This window comes from Rattus rattus, chromosome 1 (genome assembly GCF_011064425.1).
Source record: "Rattus rattus isolate New Zealand chromosome 1, Rrattus_CSIRO_v1, whole genome shotgun sequence".
Classification (NCBI taxonomy): domain Eukaryota; kingdom Metazoa; phylum Chordata; class Mammalia; order Rodentia; family Muridae; genus Rattus; species Rattus rattus.
The window spans coordinates 42324880-42342411 of record NC_046154.1 but is presented as its reverse complement, the minus strand read 5'-3'; the positions used below and the strand labels follow the sequence as shown (position 1 = coordinate 42342411).

Below are 17532 nucleotides of genomic sequence, written 5' to 3'. Positions count from 1 at the left end.
GTGGAACTTTGGGGATCCTTAAATATATATCATATCATCTGCAAATAGTGATATTTTGTTTCTTCTATTTTCCAATCGCATCCCTTGATCTCCTTTTGTTGTCTGGTCTGACTAGAACTTCACGAACTATATTGAATAAGTAGGGAGAGAGTGGGCAGCCTTGTCTAGTCCCTGATTTTAGTGTGATTGCTTCAAGTTTCTCTCCATTTAGTTTAATGTTAGCAACTGGTTTGCTTTATATGTCTTTTACTATGTTTATGTATGGGCGTTGAATTCCTACTCTTTCCAGGACTTTTATCATGAACGGGTGTTGAATTTTGTCAAATGCTTTCTCAGCATCTAATGAAATGATCATGTGGTTTTGTTCTTTCAGTTTGTTTATATAATGGATCACGTTGATGGTTTTCCGTATATTACACCATCCCTGCATGCATGGGATGAAGCCTCCTTGATCATGGTGGATGATTCTTTCAATGTGCTCTTGGATTCGGTTTGCCAGAATTTTATTGAGTATTTTTGCATCGATATTCATAAGGGAAATTGGTCTGAAGTTCTCTTTCTTGGTGGGTCTTTGTGTGGTTCAGGTATAAGAGTAATTGTGGCTTCATAGAAGGAATTCAGTAGTGCTCCATCTGTTTCAATTTTGTGGAATAGTTTGGATAGCATTGGTATGAGGTCTTCTATGAAGGTCTGAGAAAATTCTGCACTGAACCTGTCTGGAGCTGGGCACTTTTTGGTTGGGAGATCTTTAATGACAGCTTCTATTTCGTTAGGAGTTATGGGGATGTTTAAATGGTTTATCTGTTCCTGATTTAACTTCGATACCTGGTATCTGTCTAGGAAATTGTCCATTTCCTGCAGATTTTCAAGTTTTGTTGAATATAGGCTTTTGTAGTAGGATCTGATGATTTTTTGAATTTCCTCTGATTCTTTAGTTATGTCTCCCTTTTCATTTCTGATTTTGTTAATTTGGACACACTCTCTGTGTCCTCTTGTTAGTCTGGCTAAGGGTTTATCTATCTTGTTGATTTTCTCAAAGAACCAACTTTTGGTTCTGTTGATTCTTTCTATGGTCCTTTTTTTTTGTTTTACTTGGTTGATTTTTCAGCCTGAGTTTGACTATTTCCTGCCTTCTACTCCTCCTGGGTGTATTTGCTTCTTTTTGTTCTAGAGCTTTGAGGTATGCTGTCAAGCTGGTGACATATGCTCTCTCCTGTTTCTTTCTGCAGGCACTCAGAGCTATGAGTTTTCCTCTTAGCACAGCTTTCATTGTGTCCCATAAGTTTGGGTATGTTGTACTTTCATTTTCATTAAATTCTAAGAAGTCTTTAATTTCTTTCTTTATTTCTTCCTTGACCAGGTTATCATTGAGTAGAGCATTGTTCAACTTCCACGTATATGTGGGCGTTCTTCCCTTATTGTTATTGAAGACCAGCTTTAGGCCGTGGTGGTCTGATAGGACACATGGGATTATTTCTATCTTTCTGTATCTGTTGAGGCCTGTTTCTTCACCAATTATATAGTCAATTTTGGAGAAAGTACCATGAGGAGCTGAGAAGAATGTATATCCTTTTGCTTTAGGATAGAATGTTCTATAAATATCTGTTAAGTCCATTTGTTTCATGACTTCTCTTAGTCTGTCTACATCTCTGTTTAATTTCTGTTTCCATGACCTGTCCATTGATGAGAGTGGGGTGTTGAAATCTCCTACCATTATTGTGTGAGGTGCAATGTGTGTTTTGAGCTTGAGTAAGGTTTCTTTTATATATGTAGGTGCCCTTGTATTTGGAGCATAGATATTTAGGATAGAGAGTTCATCTTGGTGGATTTTTCTTTGATGAATATGAAGTGTCCTTCCCTATCTTTTTTGATGACTTTTAGTTGAAAATTGATTTTATTCGATATTAGAATGGCTACTCCAGCTTGCTTCTTCTGACCATTTGCTTGGAAAGTTGTTTTCCAGCCTTTCACTCTGAGGTAGTGTCTGTCTTTGTCTCTGAGGTGTGTTTCCTGTAGGCAGCAGAATGCAGGGTCCTCATTGAGTATCCAGTTTGTTAATCTATGTCTTTTTATTGGGAAGTTGAGATCATTGATGTTGAGAGATATTAAGGAATAGTGATTATTGCTTCCCGTTATATTCATATTTGGATGTGAGGTTATGTTTGTGTGCTTTTCTTCTCTTTGTTTTGTTGCCAAGACAATTAGTTTCTTGCTTTTTCTAGGGTGTAGCTTGCCTCCTTATGTTGGGCTTTACCATTTATCATTCTTTGTAGTGCTGGATTTGTAGAAAGATACTGTGTAAATTTGGTTTTGTCATGGAATATCATGTTTCTCCACCTATGTTAATTGAGAGTTTTGCAGGATACAGTAACCTGGGCTGGCATTTGTGTTCTCTTAGGATCTGTATGACATCTGTCCAGGATCTTCTGGCTCTCATAGTCTCTGGCGAGAAGTCTGGTGTGATTCTGATAGGTCTGCCTTTATATGTTACTTGACCTTTTTCCCTTACTGCTTTTAATATTCTTTCTTTATTTTGTGCGTTTGGTGTTTTGACTATTATGTGACGGGAGGAGTTTCTTTTCTGGTCCAACCTATTTGGAGTTCTGTAGGCTTCTTGTATGATTATGGGCATCTCTTTCTTTAGGTTAGGGAAGTTTTCTTCTATGATTTTGTTGAAGTTATTTAGTGGTCCTTTGAGCTGGGAGTCTTCACTCTCTTCTATACCTATCATCCTTAGGTTTGATCTTCTCATTGAGTCCTGGATTTCCTGTATGTTTTGGACCAGTAGCTTTTTCCATTTTCCATTATCTTTGACAGTTGTGTCGATGATTTCTATGGAATCTTCTGCTCCTGAGATTCTCTCTTCTATCTCTTGTATTCTGTTGGTGATGCTTGTATCTATGGCTCCTTGTTCCTTCCTTTGGTTTTCTATATCCAGGGTTGTTTTCCTCTCTTCTTTCTTGATTGCTTCTATTTCCATTTTTAATTCCTTCAACTGTTTGATTGTGTTTTCCTGGAATTCTTTCAGGGATTTTTGTGATTCCTCTCTATAGGCTTCTACTTGTTTATTTCTGTTTTCCTGCGTTTCTCCAAGGGAGTTCTTCATGTCTTTCTTGAAGTCCTCCAGCATCATGATCAAATATGATTTTAAATCTAGATCTTGCTTTTCTGAGTATTTGGATATTCAGTGTTTGCTTTGGTGGGAGAATTGTGCTCCAATGATGCCATGTAGTCTTGGTTTCTGTTACTTGGGTTCCTGCGCTTGCCTCTCACCATCAGATTATCTCCGATGTTACTTTGTTCTGCTATTTCTGACAGTGGCTAGACTGTTCTATAGGCCTGTGTGTCAGGAGTGCTGTAGACCTGTTTTCCTGTTTTCTTTCTGCTAGTTATGGGAACAGAGTGTTCTGCTTTCAGGCATGTAGTTTTTCCTGTCTACAGGTCTTCAGCTGTTCCTGTGGGCCTCTGTCCTGAGTTCACCAGGCAGGTCACTTGGAGCAGAAAAGTTGGTCTTACCTGTGGTCCCGAGGCTCAAGTTTGCTTGTGGGGTGTTGCTTATGAGCTCTCTGTGAGGGCAGCAACCAGGAGGACCTGCGCCGCCCTTTCCGGGAGCCCCGGTGCACCAGGGTCCCAGATGGCATTTGGTGCTTTCCTCTGGAGTCAGAAATGTGGGCAGAGTGTATTCTCTTCTGGCTTCCCAGGCGTGTCTGCCTCTCTGAAAGTTTAGCTCTCCCTCCCACGGGATTTGGGTGCAGAGAACTGTTTATCCAGTCAGTCCCTTCAGGTTCCGGCAGCGTCTCAGAAGCAGGGGATCTGCTGCTCCTGTGCTCTTATCTACGGGAACCCAGAGGCCGTATACAGTTTCCTCTTGGGCCAGGGATGTGGGCAGGGGTGGGCAGTATTGGTGGTCTCTTCTGCTCTGCAGTCTCAGGAGTGCCCACCTGTCTGGGCGGTGACCTCTCTCTCCCAAGGAGTTTGGGAGCTGTGAGCTGGGGGTGGGGATCAGCGAAGTTCCTCTATTTCCATTTTTAAATCCTGGATGGTTTCGTTCAATTCCTTCACTTGTTTGTTTGTGTTTTCCTGTAGTTCTTTAAGGGGTTTTTGTGTGTCCTCTTTAATGGCTTCTACTTGTTTACTTTTGTTGTCCTGTATTTCTTTAAGGAAGTTATTTATGTCCTTCTTAAAGTCTTCCATCATCATCAAAAATGTGATTTTATATCTAAATCTTGCTTTTCTGGTGTGTTTGGATATCCAGTGTTTGCTTTGGTGGGAGAGCTGGGTTCTGATCATGCCAAGTAGTATTGGTTTCTGTTGCTTAGGTTCCTGTGCTTGCCTCTCGTCATTAGGTTGTCTCTGGTGTTGGCTTGTCTTGCTGTCTCTGACACTGGCTTGACCCTCCTGTAGGCCTGTGTGTCAGCACTCCTGTATACCTGTTTTCTTTCAGAGGGATCTGGGAACAGAGAGCTCTGCTCTTGGGTGTGTTGGCAGTCCTGGATACTGGCTTTCTGCTCTAGGTGCAGGCAGAAACCCAATGGGTCCTGGCCCTTACTGTTCCTAGGTACCTGTGCCCAGAGGGCACAGATGGCACCAGGCAATTTCCTCTTGGGTCCAGAATGTGGGCAGAGAGTAGTCTCCTCTGTGTTCTTAGGAGTGTCTGCACTTCTGAGGGTCCAGCTCTCTCCCCCATGGGATTTGGGTGCAGGGGGCTGTGTGACTCTTGATGTTTTCTTTTAGTTTGTTTATATGATGGATAATGTTGATGGATTTTCATATATTGAACCACCCCTGCATCCCTGGGATAAATTCTACTTGATCATGGTGGATGTTCTTGGAATTGTTTGCAAGTATTTTACTGAGTATTTTTTCATGAATGTTCATAAGGGAAATTGGTCTGGAATTCTTTCTTGAGTCTCTATGTAGTTTAGATACCAGTGCACCTGCTTATTTCTGGTAGCAGCAGACCTTCAAGCATTTAGGTGGAGATGTGGCCTGGAAAATGTAGTGCGGAAGGGGGCAGGGTGGAGCTTGCCACTGCTGGGTTTGCCCAGAGTGTCCCTCGGGTAGAGCATTGGAATATGGTATCTCACCTGGTGGTTACTGTTGTCTGCAGGCATCTGTGCCCTGGCATATTAATGGTGTGGACTAGTATAAATAATTAATAAAAATAATTTGTGGGATGTTCTGTGGGAGCTTTAAAGATAAGAATGTTGAGAGCAGTGCAGAAGATGGAGGCCTGGCCTGTGAAATTTCAGAGGGATATTTACAGACTCTATCAGGGTCATTTGTTCTTTTGAATTCAGTTTCTATGGTTCTTGTTTGCTGAAACTGAGGAATCAGATGTGATTAACAAGATACCATGAAAACTAAAGCAAAACTTTGTTTTCTAGGATACTTGATGCTGGTCAACTGGAGGTAAAAATTAGGGGTGATTAAGAAGAAACTAGCATCACTGAGATGAAATCTTCTGGGAAGTGTTTCCTGAGAGAAACTGTGTTTCAGAGGTAGCCGTGATTGTATGTAGGCTTAGATTTTTCAGAACATTCTTTACAAAGGGCTCTTAAATGCTTCAACCTCACTTTAGCCTACCTACCTGAGGTAGGGAAAAGAAGGATTAGTAGAAAACAAATATGGAGCTGTTTAGAAGTAGTTATTTGGGGCAATTCCAATCTTCATTGTCAAGATATCAGTAGTCCAGTCCAAAACACTAAAGATGAATCAGTAGCAGTAGCTCAGTCAAGAAGGAATCTTGAGGCTCTGCCAAACTGGCATGGGTCTGAGGAAGAGGCAAGAAGCAGCTACCATAACATGAGAAGTTCTTTGGCACCTTTCTCTCTATAAAGTCACAACAAGCAACGATCAGTTAAGACCAGCAAAGCATCGCAAGGCAAACAAATGCAAGAACACCATCCCACTGTCTGTAGGGTTGTGTTTATATTCTTTCTAAACATCATACACCAATTCACAAGACAGCTTTCAGAAAAACACCACATCTCTGGTCTCATCAAAACATTCTCTTGTGTGACTGTTTCAGCAAAGAACCCTCTCATAAGACAGTTTCCAGAAAAAAATTACATGACACAACTGAGCCTCCAAAGGAACCAGAAATTTGCACTTCAATTATACCTTGTGCTGTCAGCTGGATTTGATAATATGTAAGAGTCACCCAGTTAATATTGGGTTTGAAATCATGAAGAGATCATGTAGCTGAGGTTTGGCACTGTGAGAGACCAGGAAAAGCCATTGGTGAAGGATCAGCCTCAGTGTTAGTTGATTCAGGTATGAAGGGGTCATGAAAGAAGTTGAGGCTATGAGGGTTATTGTTGAAAGTACATCCCAGTTGCAATAGAAGACCCCAGGATTTTGGAGTTGTCAGTACCATGGGATGACTACCAAGAACAGCAGTAGCAGGGAGTGATATGAGCCTGGAAGATAAACTGTGTGTGTTGAAGAGGGTGGAGCTGGAGAAGTTACCCACATCCTTTGTAGTAGTCCTAAAGCATGACTGGGTCTCAGACATTGGACAATTGGAATTTTGTTTTGCCTTGATTTGATTTTGACTATGCCCTGATTTTTCCCTCTTGAAGTATGAAAGTATTTTACTGGAACCCACAGTTGAAAGACTTTGAGCAGAGCAAGAGAAACCCTAAGTAAAACACATGTCTCGTTGTCCATTACAAGGAGCATACAATTACCACTATATCAAGAAGGGACACTGTCCTATATCTGTTTGGAAAATGTAGCCATGCTGGAATTGCATATTGATATTGCTCCACATGTGTGGCAGTCTCAGAAAGACTTGTCTCATTTGTACATCTCATTATCCATAACAGGGACCATGTAACTGTTTCTCTCCACCACATCTTTGGTCTGGCAAACACCAATTGCATTTCCTGGTACTACTTTGTCATGATTTGAATGAAATGAGGATGGCACCTGTAGGCTCATAGTCTTGAACACTTGTTCACTATGGAAGGACACTGTTTGAAAGATTAGGAAGTGTGGTCTTGATGAAGGAAGTATGACATTAGGGATGGCTTTGAGGTTTACAAAAGCCTATTATAAGCCCAGCATCTTTCTGCTAGTAGATTAGGATGAAGCTCTCCAGCTACATTCTCTAGCACCATTTCTGCCTGGGGACTGCCATGTTTCCTGCCATCTGAAACTTTAGGGAAACCCTCAATTAAGTACTTTTCTATTGGATTTTTATTTATTTACATTTCAAATGTTATCACTTTAATTGACTACTTTCTATACCACTATAGAACACGACTAAGACAAAAGTTGAGAGCAGCAGTGTAGTATTGCTGTAACAGGCCTGACTATGCTGCTTATTGGTAGAATGTGAACTTTGGATTAGAAAAGCAGTTGAATGTTTTAAGCAGAGTTTAATGAACTGTACTAGTCTGAATGTGAAAGACAGTTAATCTGAGAGCAATGTAGGTTATGAGGAGAAGAATACTAGTAAGTGGCCTAGAGATCATTCTTGTGATATTTTGGTGAAGAATTTGGCTGCTTTCTACCCTTGTCCTAAAACTCTGCCTGAGGCTAAATTTAAGAGTTCTGGATTACTGATAGTGGCAGAGGATATTTCAAGATAACCTGGTCATTGATTCTATGATGTGCTTATTAGTGGTTACTCTTATGCAGACCTATTACACAAAGGAGCAAACTGATTAAGGATAAATGCAAAATATACAGTTTGGAGGAGAAATGGTTCAGCAGGAAGTGTGGTAGAATCCAGTTCTCAAAAAGATAAAAAGTTTTGAGAAAAGCATCATACAAAATGTAATAAAGGGACTAGTAACCTCAGGGCAATACCCCACCCAGCTAAGCTTGCAAATTGTAAAAAGAAATTAAAGAATTAGAGAAAAGCTTAAGCAATGAAGGAAACCAATAACAAAAAGCTATGCAAATGTAATTCAACAGGAGGCCAAGTTCTAGCGCCATCAAGCAACAGAACATGGCAGCTTCTGCCATTTGGTTCTGGATGCAGAATCAAAGATACAAGAAAGGGGTTGTGTAATTTCCACCTTGGCTAAGAAAAAAAATCATCAAGGTCATTCATGAGTCAGGGTGTCCCTGCATGGAGATCCAGAGAGACCATTGTGTAACACTATAAAGTGAAACCTGGTTTTTGTTAGAGACTCCAAGATGATGAAATTGCCAGATTCAGGCATCAGAGATCTGAAGAGTTCTGAAGAGAAGTTTGAAATTAGATGCAGAGATGCAGGGCTTGGGGTTTGTCTTGCTGGTTATTGGTTTTGCTTCGGTCCACCATTTCCTTACTTTCCTTGCATTTCTCCCCTTTGGAATGATAATGTATTTTCCATGCTAATGTGTGTTGGAAATATGTGATCTGATTTTTCATTTCGATTTTACAGTTAAGAGATTGCCTGAGTCTCAGAAGGATTGGCATTGAAGCTATAATAGATTATGGTGATTTTTGAAATTGGACTAAATTTATTTTGCTTTATATATGCTATAAACCTGTGGATGATAGGGAGTGGAATGTGGTGGTTAGAATGAGGAAGGTACCATAGGCACATAGGTTTGAATATTTAGTAACTAGGGAGTGGCGTTATTTGGAAGGACTAGGAGGTACCATCTGGATGTTATTGGCGATGTGTCACAGGGGTGAGCTTTGAGATTTCAAAAATTCCTTTTCAATTCCAGAGTCTCTCCTGGATAGCAGATCAGGGCATAGTTCTCAGCTACTTCTCCAGCACCACATGCCTGCATGATGGCATGCTTCCCACCATAATAACGGACTAAACCCCTGAAACTGTAAACAAGCCCTCAAATGCTGTCTTTTATAAGAGTTACCATGGTCACAATGCCTGTTCACAGCAATAGCATACTGACTAATGCATGCATGAGAATACATGTCTATTCATTCAAGATAGGACACTTTCAACATATCAAAGATATAATTCAATTAAAGACTAGCGTAGCAAAATCATTGAGTTCCTTGGAGTTCCTTCAAAGAGCTTACTTTTGCTAGTAGTTCCTTATAGGCTCAGGAGTGACTCAAAGGTATCTGCATAATCACAAATCCTGCCATATTAATTCCATCCCAAGTTGCATACAGTTCAACCAACCAGAAGCTCTCTTCTCTACAGCAATTTTATTGCATATAAAATACTGGGGAAGAGCTTTGTGACTTTTATTTGGGAACTTGTAAGCTATTATTTTGAGTTTCTCCTTCCTCTTTAAGATGAAATGTTTGAATTTATGGTAACAGGTACACCACAGTTTTATTTGAAACCCATAAAATTTTCAGCTAGATTTGCTTCATTATATGTTTCTGTCTTTTCATTAATTAATTAATTATTCCACATCCAAATATTAATCCCCTCTCCTCTCAGTCCCTTCCCCAACAGCTACTCCCCCTTTTACCCTGAGCACCACCCCACAATGGCACATCAAGTCACTGCAGAACCAGATGTGTCCTCCTCCACCAAGACAATGTGGCCCAGTCAGAGCATCCACAGGCAGGCAACCGGTACAGGAATGGTCTCTGCTTCAGTTGTTGGAGTACTTACATGAAGACCAAGCTGCACATCTACTACAGATGTGCAGGGAGCCCATGTTCAGCCCATGCTAGCTCTTTGGTTGGTGGTTCATTTTTTATAAGCTCCCAAGGGTCCAGGTTAGTCAACTCTGTTGGTCTTCTTAGGGAAACCCCATCACCTTTACATTTTCCAATTCTTCCCCCAACTCTTCCATAAGACTCCCCAATCTCCATATGCTTGGCTATGGAACTCTGCATCTGTTTCCATTGGCTGCTGGGTGGAGCCTCTCAGAGGATAGTCATGGTAGATTTCTTTCTGGAAGCATAACATAGTATCATTAATAGTGTCAGAGATTTGTTTCTTCCAATGGCATGGGTCCCAACCTGGGCCAGTCATTGGTCAGCCACTCCTTCTACCTCTGCTCCATTTTAATTCCTGAACGTCTTGTAGCCAGTATACATTTTGGTTGAAGGTTTTGAGGGTAGGTTGCTGTTCTTATCCCTCCACTGGGAGTCCTGTCCTGCTACAGAAGGTAGCTACTCTGGCCTTCTTGTCCTCCACTGCTAAAAGTTACTCCCATAGATGTCCTGGGGCCTGCACCCACCCCAGGTCTCTGTCACATCCTAGAGATGTGCCCTCCACCTACCAACAATTTCCATTCTATCTCCCCTGCTCTCCCTATACCTGTTCCACCACCTCATTCCCCTCTCCATCCCCTCTCCATCCCCTCTCCCACCCAGTTATCTCCCTCCAGCTACCTGTAATAGGGAACCTTTTCTTAGGTCCCCCTTGTTATTTGGTCTCTTTTTGGTCTGTTTGGGTTTGTGGATTATAGCATGGTTATCATGTGCTTTATGGACAATAGCCACTTAGAAGTAAGTACATACCATGTATGTCCTTTTGGGTCTTGGTTGACACATTCAGAATGGTATTTTCTTTAAGAGCTTTTACTTGCCTGTAAAATTCATGATGTCTTTGTTTGTAATAGCTGAGTAGTAGTCCATTGTGCAAATGAACCATCTTTTCTTTATCCATTCTTCAATTGAGAATCATTTGGGCTGTTTCCAGTTTCTTACATTACAAATAAAGTGCATATAAACATAGATGAGCAAGTGTCTTTGTGGGATGGTGGAGCATCTTTGGATCATATGACCATGGTTCTTGGGGGTAGAAGAACTATTTCTAATTTTCTTCAAAATTGATTTCCAGAGTGGTTGTACAAAACCACTCATAGAGTAACTATGAATGAAAGGACAAAAGGAAAAAGGATTAGAGCTGAGATAGAATGTTCTCTGTTTCAGAGAAATGTACAAAAGCAGTTCTAGAAGTAATTCTGATAAAACAACATAAACCCTTTTCTATTACTATTATTCTCAGGTTTGGTCTTTTAACATTGTCTCAAATTCCCTGCATGTTTTGAGTTAGAAAATTTTTACTTTTTTGGCATTTTCATTGACCAATGTATCATTTTTTATGGTATCATTTACACTTCATTGTTCTCTCTTCCATCTCTTGTATTCTGTTGGTGATGCTTGCATCTGTAGTGTCTCTTCTCTTTTCTAGGTTTTCTATCTTCAGAGTTGCCTTCATTTGTGTTTTCTTTATTGTTTTTACTTCCATTTTTAGGTCTCAGACTGTTGTATTCATTTCCTTCACCAGTTTGATTATAATTTTCCTGTTTTGCTTTAAGAGCTTTTACATGTTTGATTGTATTTTCCTGCATTTCTTATGGGATTTATTTATATCCCCTTTAAAGGCTTCTATCATCTTCATGAAATGAGATTTAAGGTCACTGTATTGCTCTTCAGGTATATTAGGATACTCAGGGCTTGCAGTAGTTGGAGAGCTGGGTTTTGATGGTGTCATATTGCACTAGTTTCAGTTGATTATGTTCTTGTGCTTGCCTTTCACCATCTGTTTGCTTCTGGTGTTGGCTGACTTGGTAGCTCCTGGTTATCCCAGATTGAAGTATACTTCTTGGAGATGACACTTTAGGGTGAGGATCAGTGAGTTGGTTTGCAACTGTTGTGGAGATGTGAGCTGTAAGGAAGATGGAGCTCTCTGATAGGGCCATGGCTGTTGGGCTTGCTGGGGTACTCTTGGAGGGAGTTGAAGCATGGGTATCTCACCTGTGTGTCCCCAGTTAGAGCATGCCTCCCAGGTGCCAGGCAGTCCAGTGGGGTGGGAAATATTATGCCAGTCCAAGATTTCACATGATGGTGTGGGCCTGAAGGAAGATCAAGATTTCATCTTACACTTATCAAAATGACTAAGATCAAAAACTCAAGTGACAGCACATGCTGGCAAGAAGGTGGAGCAAGAGGAAACACTACTCCATTCTTGGTGGAAGTGAAAATCACTTTGGAAATAATTTTGTCTGTTTATTAGAAAATTGAGAATAGTTCTACCCCCAAATCCAGCTATAACACTCCTGGGGATATACCCAAGAGACCTCCAAATATCACAAAGGCAGTTGCTCAACTATGTTCATAACTATGTTCATTTGTAATAACCAGAAACTGGAAACAACTAGATGTTCCTCAACTGGAGAATAGATAAACAAAATGTACATCTACACCATGGAATAAGTTATTGAAAACAAGAACATTATAAAATCTGTAGGTAAATGGATAGAACTAGAAAATGTCGTACTGAGTGAGGAGATCTAGACCCAGAAACACAGGTATGGTATATACTTGCTTAAAAGTGTACATTATCCACAATGTACAGACCAAGCACACTACCATCCATAGACCCAAAGAAACTAAGTAATAAGGAGGACCCAATTAAGGATGCATGGATCTCACTCAGAAGGGGAAACAAAATAGTAATCAGAAGTAGATAGAGAGAGAAAAAAATTTGGTGGGAGAGGGGGTGAAGAAGGGAACAGGGATGGAGTTCTGGTGTGGGGAGATGGGGTATGAGAGGTCTGGGAGTGAAAATGGATATTAGTGGGGGCACCTCTGGATCTTGCTGGAGGTTTAGAGTGGGAGAGGTTCTGGGGAGTCAGTAGGAGTGACCCTAGCTGAGATTCATACTATCAGTGGGTATGGAGATTGAAGTAGCCACCTCCTGTAGCCAGGCAGGACTTCCAGTGGAAGAATGGTAACATCAACCCACTCATAAAACCTTCAACCCCAAATTTTTCCTGCCTACAAGATGTGCAGGAATAAAGATGGAACAGAGCCTGAGGAAACAGCCAACCAATGGCTGGTGCAAACTGATACCCATTCCATGTGAGAGACATATCTATTCCCTGACACTCTTAATAATAGTCTGATGCTTGCACAAAGGGATCTTGCATAACTCTCTCCTGAGAGGCTTGATATCACAGCAGAAGGAAACAGAGGCAGAGAACTACAGCCAAACATCAGGCAGAGCTTCAGGAATCTTGTGGAGTTGGGGGATAGAATTAAATAAGCTGGAGGGATTTAAGAACACCACAAGAAGGTCTACAGAGTCAACTTACCTGGGCCCATGGAGGCCCACAGTAACTTATCCACCAATCAAAGAGCGTAAGGGCTGGATGTAGGCTCCATACATATTTGTATCAGATGTGTTGCTTGGCCTTCATGTGGGTCCCAAACAATTGGAGTGGGGCTGTCTTCTACTCTGTTGCCTGCCATTGGGCCTCTTCCCTTAACTGGACTGCCTGGTAGGCCTCAGTGAGACAGGTTGTACTTAGTCCTGCTGGGACTAGATGTCTCAGGGTGGGGTGGTGTCCAAGGGAAGCTTTGCCTTCTCTGAGGGAAAGGGAAAGAGAAAGGGGTACTGGGAGTAAGTATTTTTAAGGGTGGGATTGAAAGACGAGGGGGCTGTGATAGGGTTGTAAAATGAATAAATAATAATAATAATAATAATAATAATAACAAACCATCTTATCTGCCCTTTTAAAAGAAGAAAGTAGCACAGCTATTTTAGTTTTTACTATAACTTTTATTTTTAAGTTTGCAGTTTTAAATTTTGGACATGATATATGTGAAAACAACTGTATAAGTTTGTCTGAGCTTATTTTTAGTGTTATTTCTTCTCTTTCTTTCTAGACCATAATTAAAAAAATGTATAGAAGGTCCATATTAAATTAAAAAACAAAATATATAAAAAAATAAAATTTACATAGAATTAACTATTTCTGTGTACTAATGAAAATAGAATAAATACAAACAAATTTGAAATTTTTATTAAAATACATCATATATGATTCAACTAAACTATGCTTTATATTTAGAATTTCAACTTGGGATTGATAATTTATTTTTTATTATAAATAAATTATTTATTATAGCTGAAATAAAACTAATAAAATTTTTGTCTATATAAAAATTCAATGGTATTATAAGAGTCCATGATTCACTGAAGAATGGTACCCCAGATTCAAATAGTATGCAAAAGCAAAGAGCCTTTATTTTGTAGAAATCCAGCATGGGTGGATCCACCATTCATCAAAATGGAGTCCCAGTGGTGAGCTTGCAGGCCCAATTTAAAGCTAATTAATGGAATTCTAGGGAGAGTTAGATGACCTTTATCTTGAATATCTAGGAATATGGGTGTCTTAGGAATTGGTTAGTGCTCTGGGGACTTTCTAGGAGGAGCCTAGAAATTGTTGCTGACTCATCCGAACTGACTATTTCTTTTCCCCTCAGGCCAGAAGATGAGGCAGCTTCTGATCGGCTGCCCTTGGGCTGTGGTCTTTCCGGGAACTGACTTTTCCAGACTTTCTCAGTTCTGGGAAACAGAAACCGAGGCTTAGTCTCTTAAAATGTCTTTTTGGAGCTTGTCATGGAGTCAGCCTGGCTCAATCCTCTCACTTCCCCCTTGAGAAATGGGCCTTCAGGAATGGTTAAGATGAATTTTCTGTCCTGCAGCCTCTTTCTCGTTAAGGCCATGGACTTTTTGACCACCCATGAATGGTCAACATAGAAACAGCATCCTCACCTAAGGCTACACAGAGTCTTCCCTGCTGGAGGAACAACACATCTAGGGCCCTTCTGTTTTGTAAGACTACCTCTGCCAGGGATAATCCAGGATAAAAATTACAAGGCCCTACAGAGGCTTTGTGATTTTTATCCTGGAATATCAGGGATGAGGCCCCTATGCCAGCAGCTCTGGCTAGCCTAGGCCAAGGAGGGATCACAGCAATACAGAAGAAATGGCTACTCTCTTTACCCAATTGGATGTGAGGCCAGTTGTTTGAAGACATCCTCCCCTAGGTAGTAATGAACTCTAGGAACAAGTAGTATCAGCACATGAAAATCCCTGGTCATGTTTATAACTAGATCATAAATCCATAGTGTAAACCCCAAGACACAAGCCTATCAAGAATCCTCTGGGGAGCAGCATATACCCTATAAGGGCCAGGGCTATGGTGCAGTTGCAGGGGTGAGAATAATCTGCAGAAACCCATTTTCCAACACAGAACCCCTGTTGTGTTATTGACTGTAGGGTTCACTTTCTTTAGTCTGATTGTAGCCATCTACATTGGGTGCTATTGGTGGTCTATCAATAATCCCCAAGGGCTGCCACTCCTTCATATTAAGATGGTTAAGCATTCAAGTATAACTAACAGTCTTGTGTTAGATCATGACTACTACCACTACCCCCGCATACCTGGTTACATTTTGGCTGAAGCTGCTCTCATCCACAAAGTAGATGTGTTCCACAACTGGCCAGGATATGTCAACCAAGTCTGGTCTGATGTTCTGAATGTGCTTCTAAACTGTAGAGTAATCATGCTGTATGTGTAAGGATAGGTAAGGTTGAAAGGTAGTAGGGTTTAGGGTAGATGATGGATTATATCTTATATGAGGGGGATTCAAAAGCAGAGCCTGAAAGTGCATCAGTCTGGCATTAGATGGTCAGTCACTGGCTAGGTGGGTTCTTGAGGGTCCCATCAATATCATGGGTGGTAGTAATAAGCTCTTGCTCCATGGTTATTTTGTCAGTGTTCTTAACCACCAGGGCTGTGTCAGCTATAATCTGGACACAGGCTTGCCAACCTTGGGCCACCAGGATCAGCTTCTTAGATAAATAGGCCACAGGTTTTTTCCATGGGCCCAAAGTTTGGGTGAGCATTTTGCTATCCCCCTTTTCTCATCCATATAGAAGTGAAAAGTTTTGTAAATATTTGAGAGGGCCAGGGCCAGTGCCTCCTATTAAGGCTTTTCTCAAAGTCTTAAAAGCCATGTCCATCTCAGGGGTCCACTTTATTTTATCTTCTGGGCCCTGACACCCTCATATAATGGTTTTGGTATCTCTCTGAACCCTGGTGCCCAGAGTCTACAAAACCTGGCAGATACCAGAAATCTCCAAACTTGCCTTTAGATTGATGGAACTGGGATGTTGAGGATGATTTGCATTTGGGTCTTGAGTATGTACCCCAGATAGATGACCTCAAGTTGACAAAAGTGGGCCTTTTTGGCAGATGGAGCTCGGTTGACTCAGCTCCTACAGCAGGTCTTGAGTCGCCTCCTGGCACATCTCCAAGTTTGGGGGCCACAATTAGGCGATCATCTACATATTGGAGTAAGGATGTCTGCGGCTAGGCCTTGGTACACCCCCAAGTCTTCATGCAGCACCTCATCAAAGATAGTGGGTGAATTCTTGAATCCTTGAGGCACATCCAAGTTAGTCGCCTGTTGAAGCCTCTCTCCAGATCTTGCCATTCAAAGATGAACAGAAGCTAGCTTTTGGATACCAGAGGCAAACTGAAGAAGGCATCCCTCAGGTCAGAGAGGGAGGCTTCTCAGTAGGGTGTACGGATTTGGAACCATGGGATAAATATCTTGTTTGCCTCCCTCAAGTACTGCACAGGATGATAGTTGTTGGCATGAAGCTTCTTGATATGAAGGAGAGGAGTGTTCCATATTGATTGGCAAGGAATCATAATCCCTGACTCCCAGAGCCTGTTGATGTGTAGGTGATCCTGATTTTGGCCTCTCTGAGCCTGATTTTGCCTGATTCAGGCTAGGGTGACTGAAACTTCTAATTGTATTAGAATTGGGGCCCAATGATGGGCAAATTCTATTGAATTCTTTTCTGACCAGATTGTAGCAACCTCTGCCAGAAACTCCAGAAGTAATGGGCTCAGAGATGGAGCTGGTTGAGGGACCAACTTGTATTCTTCTAGGGATAAGGTCAGAACATGGGTGGGGACATTTTTATCCAGCACTTCTGGGCCAAAATGGATTTGGGGTCTCATTTTGGTGAGGTGGTCTCTTCCCAGCAAGGGCATGGACATCCAGGGATAACCATAAATGAATGTGTTATTAGTCCCACTCCCAAGTCTACCTTTCTTCAGGTAGTCCATGGATAGGGCTTGGTGCCTGTTGTCCCTCTAACCATGTTTTTCAACTGGACAATGGCCCCAGTAGTTGTTTTAAAACAGAGTATTGTCCCCACCCCCCATGCCAACCAAAATGTTTATGGGCTTCCTCTTCATCCTTCGGGTTACCCATGACTCATTTGAGCTGCAAACCCCTCAGTCATCTAGGTTTTCCAATTCCAGAAGCTTTGGGCCCTCTCTTTAATTTTTCTTAGGGTACTCATGCTTCCAATGGTCTTTCTCTTTGCAATAGGCACATTGGTCCCTCGATAATTGAGGGACATGCTTTTCCTTCAGTGGGGGCTAGTTTCCTTTGCTCCTTTTATGAGAAAAGCTTTTCAGGTACCTCTCATTGGGACAGCTACTTCTGGTAACAGTGGACAGCACCTTCTCCAGTCCTCTGGTCTGTCTGCCCTTTGGGATCTTCCAGTTGTTGCAAATCTCCTCAGCTATAGCAACTAATTCAGTCAGTTGATTTCCCATAAAGCCATCTAAGAACTGAAGCTTGCAATGGATGTCTGGAGCAGCTTGGTTAACAAAAGCCATGTTTACAGCTGATTGGTTTTCTCTGGCTTCTGAGTCAAAGGCACTATAGGCCCTATAGGCTTCAAAGAGTCTCTCTAGATAGTTTCTGGGTCTTTCATTTTTCCCTGAATCACCTGGCTTATATTGAATAAATTTGTGGGCTGCTTAGTGGCC

The 17532-nt window shown here is 41.4% G+C and overlaps 1 protein-coding gene across 1 annotated transcript in view; it reads right to left on the bottom strand.

Moving 5' to 3' along the window:
* Positions 1-17532, bottom strand: part of Faf1 (Fas associated factor 1) — a 336330-nt gene that overhangs the window by 318573 nt on the left and 225 nt on the right. The window contains exons 2-3 of the mRNA XM_032890912.1: positions 17180-17360; positions 14138-14237 (exon numbers count right to left, since the gene is read on the bottom strand). Coding sequence (XP_032746803.1) covers positions 14138-14237; positions 17180-17360 — 281 coding nt within the window. The remainder of the gene's footprint in view (positions 1-14137; positions 14238-17179; positions 17361-17532) is intronic.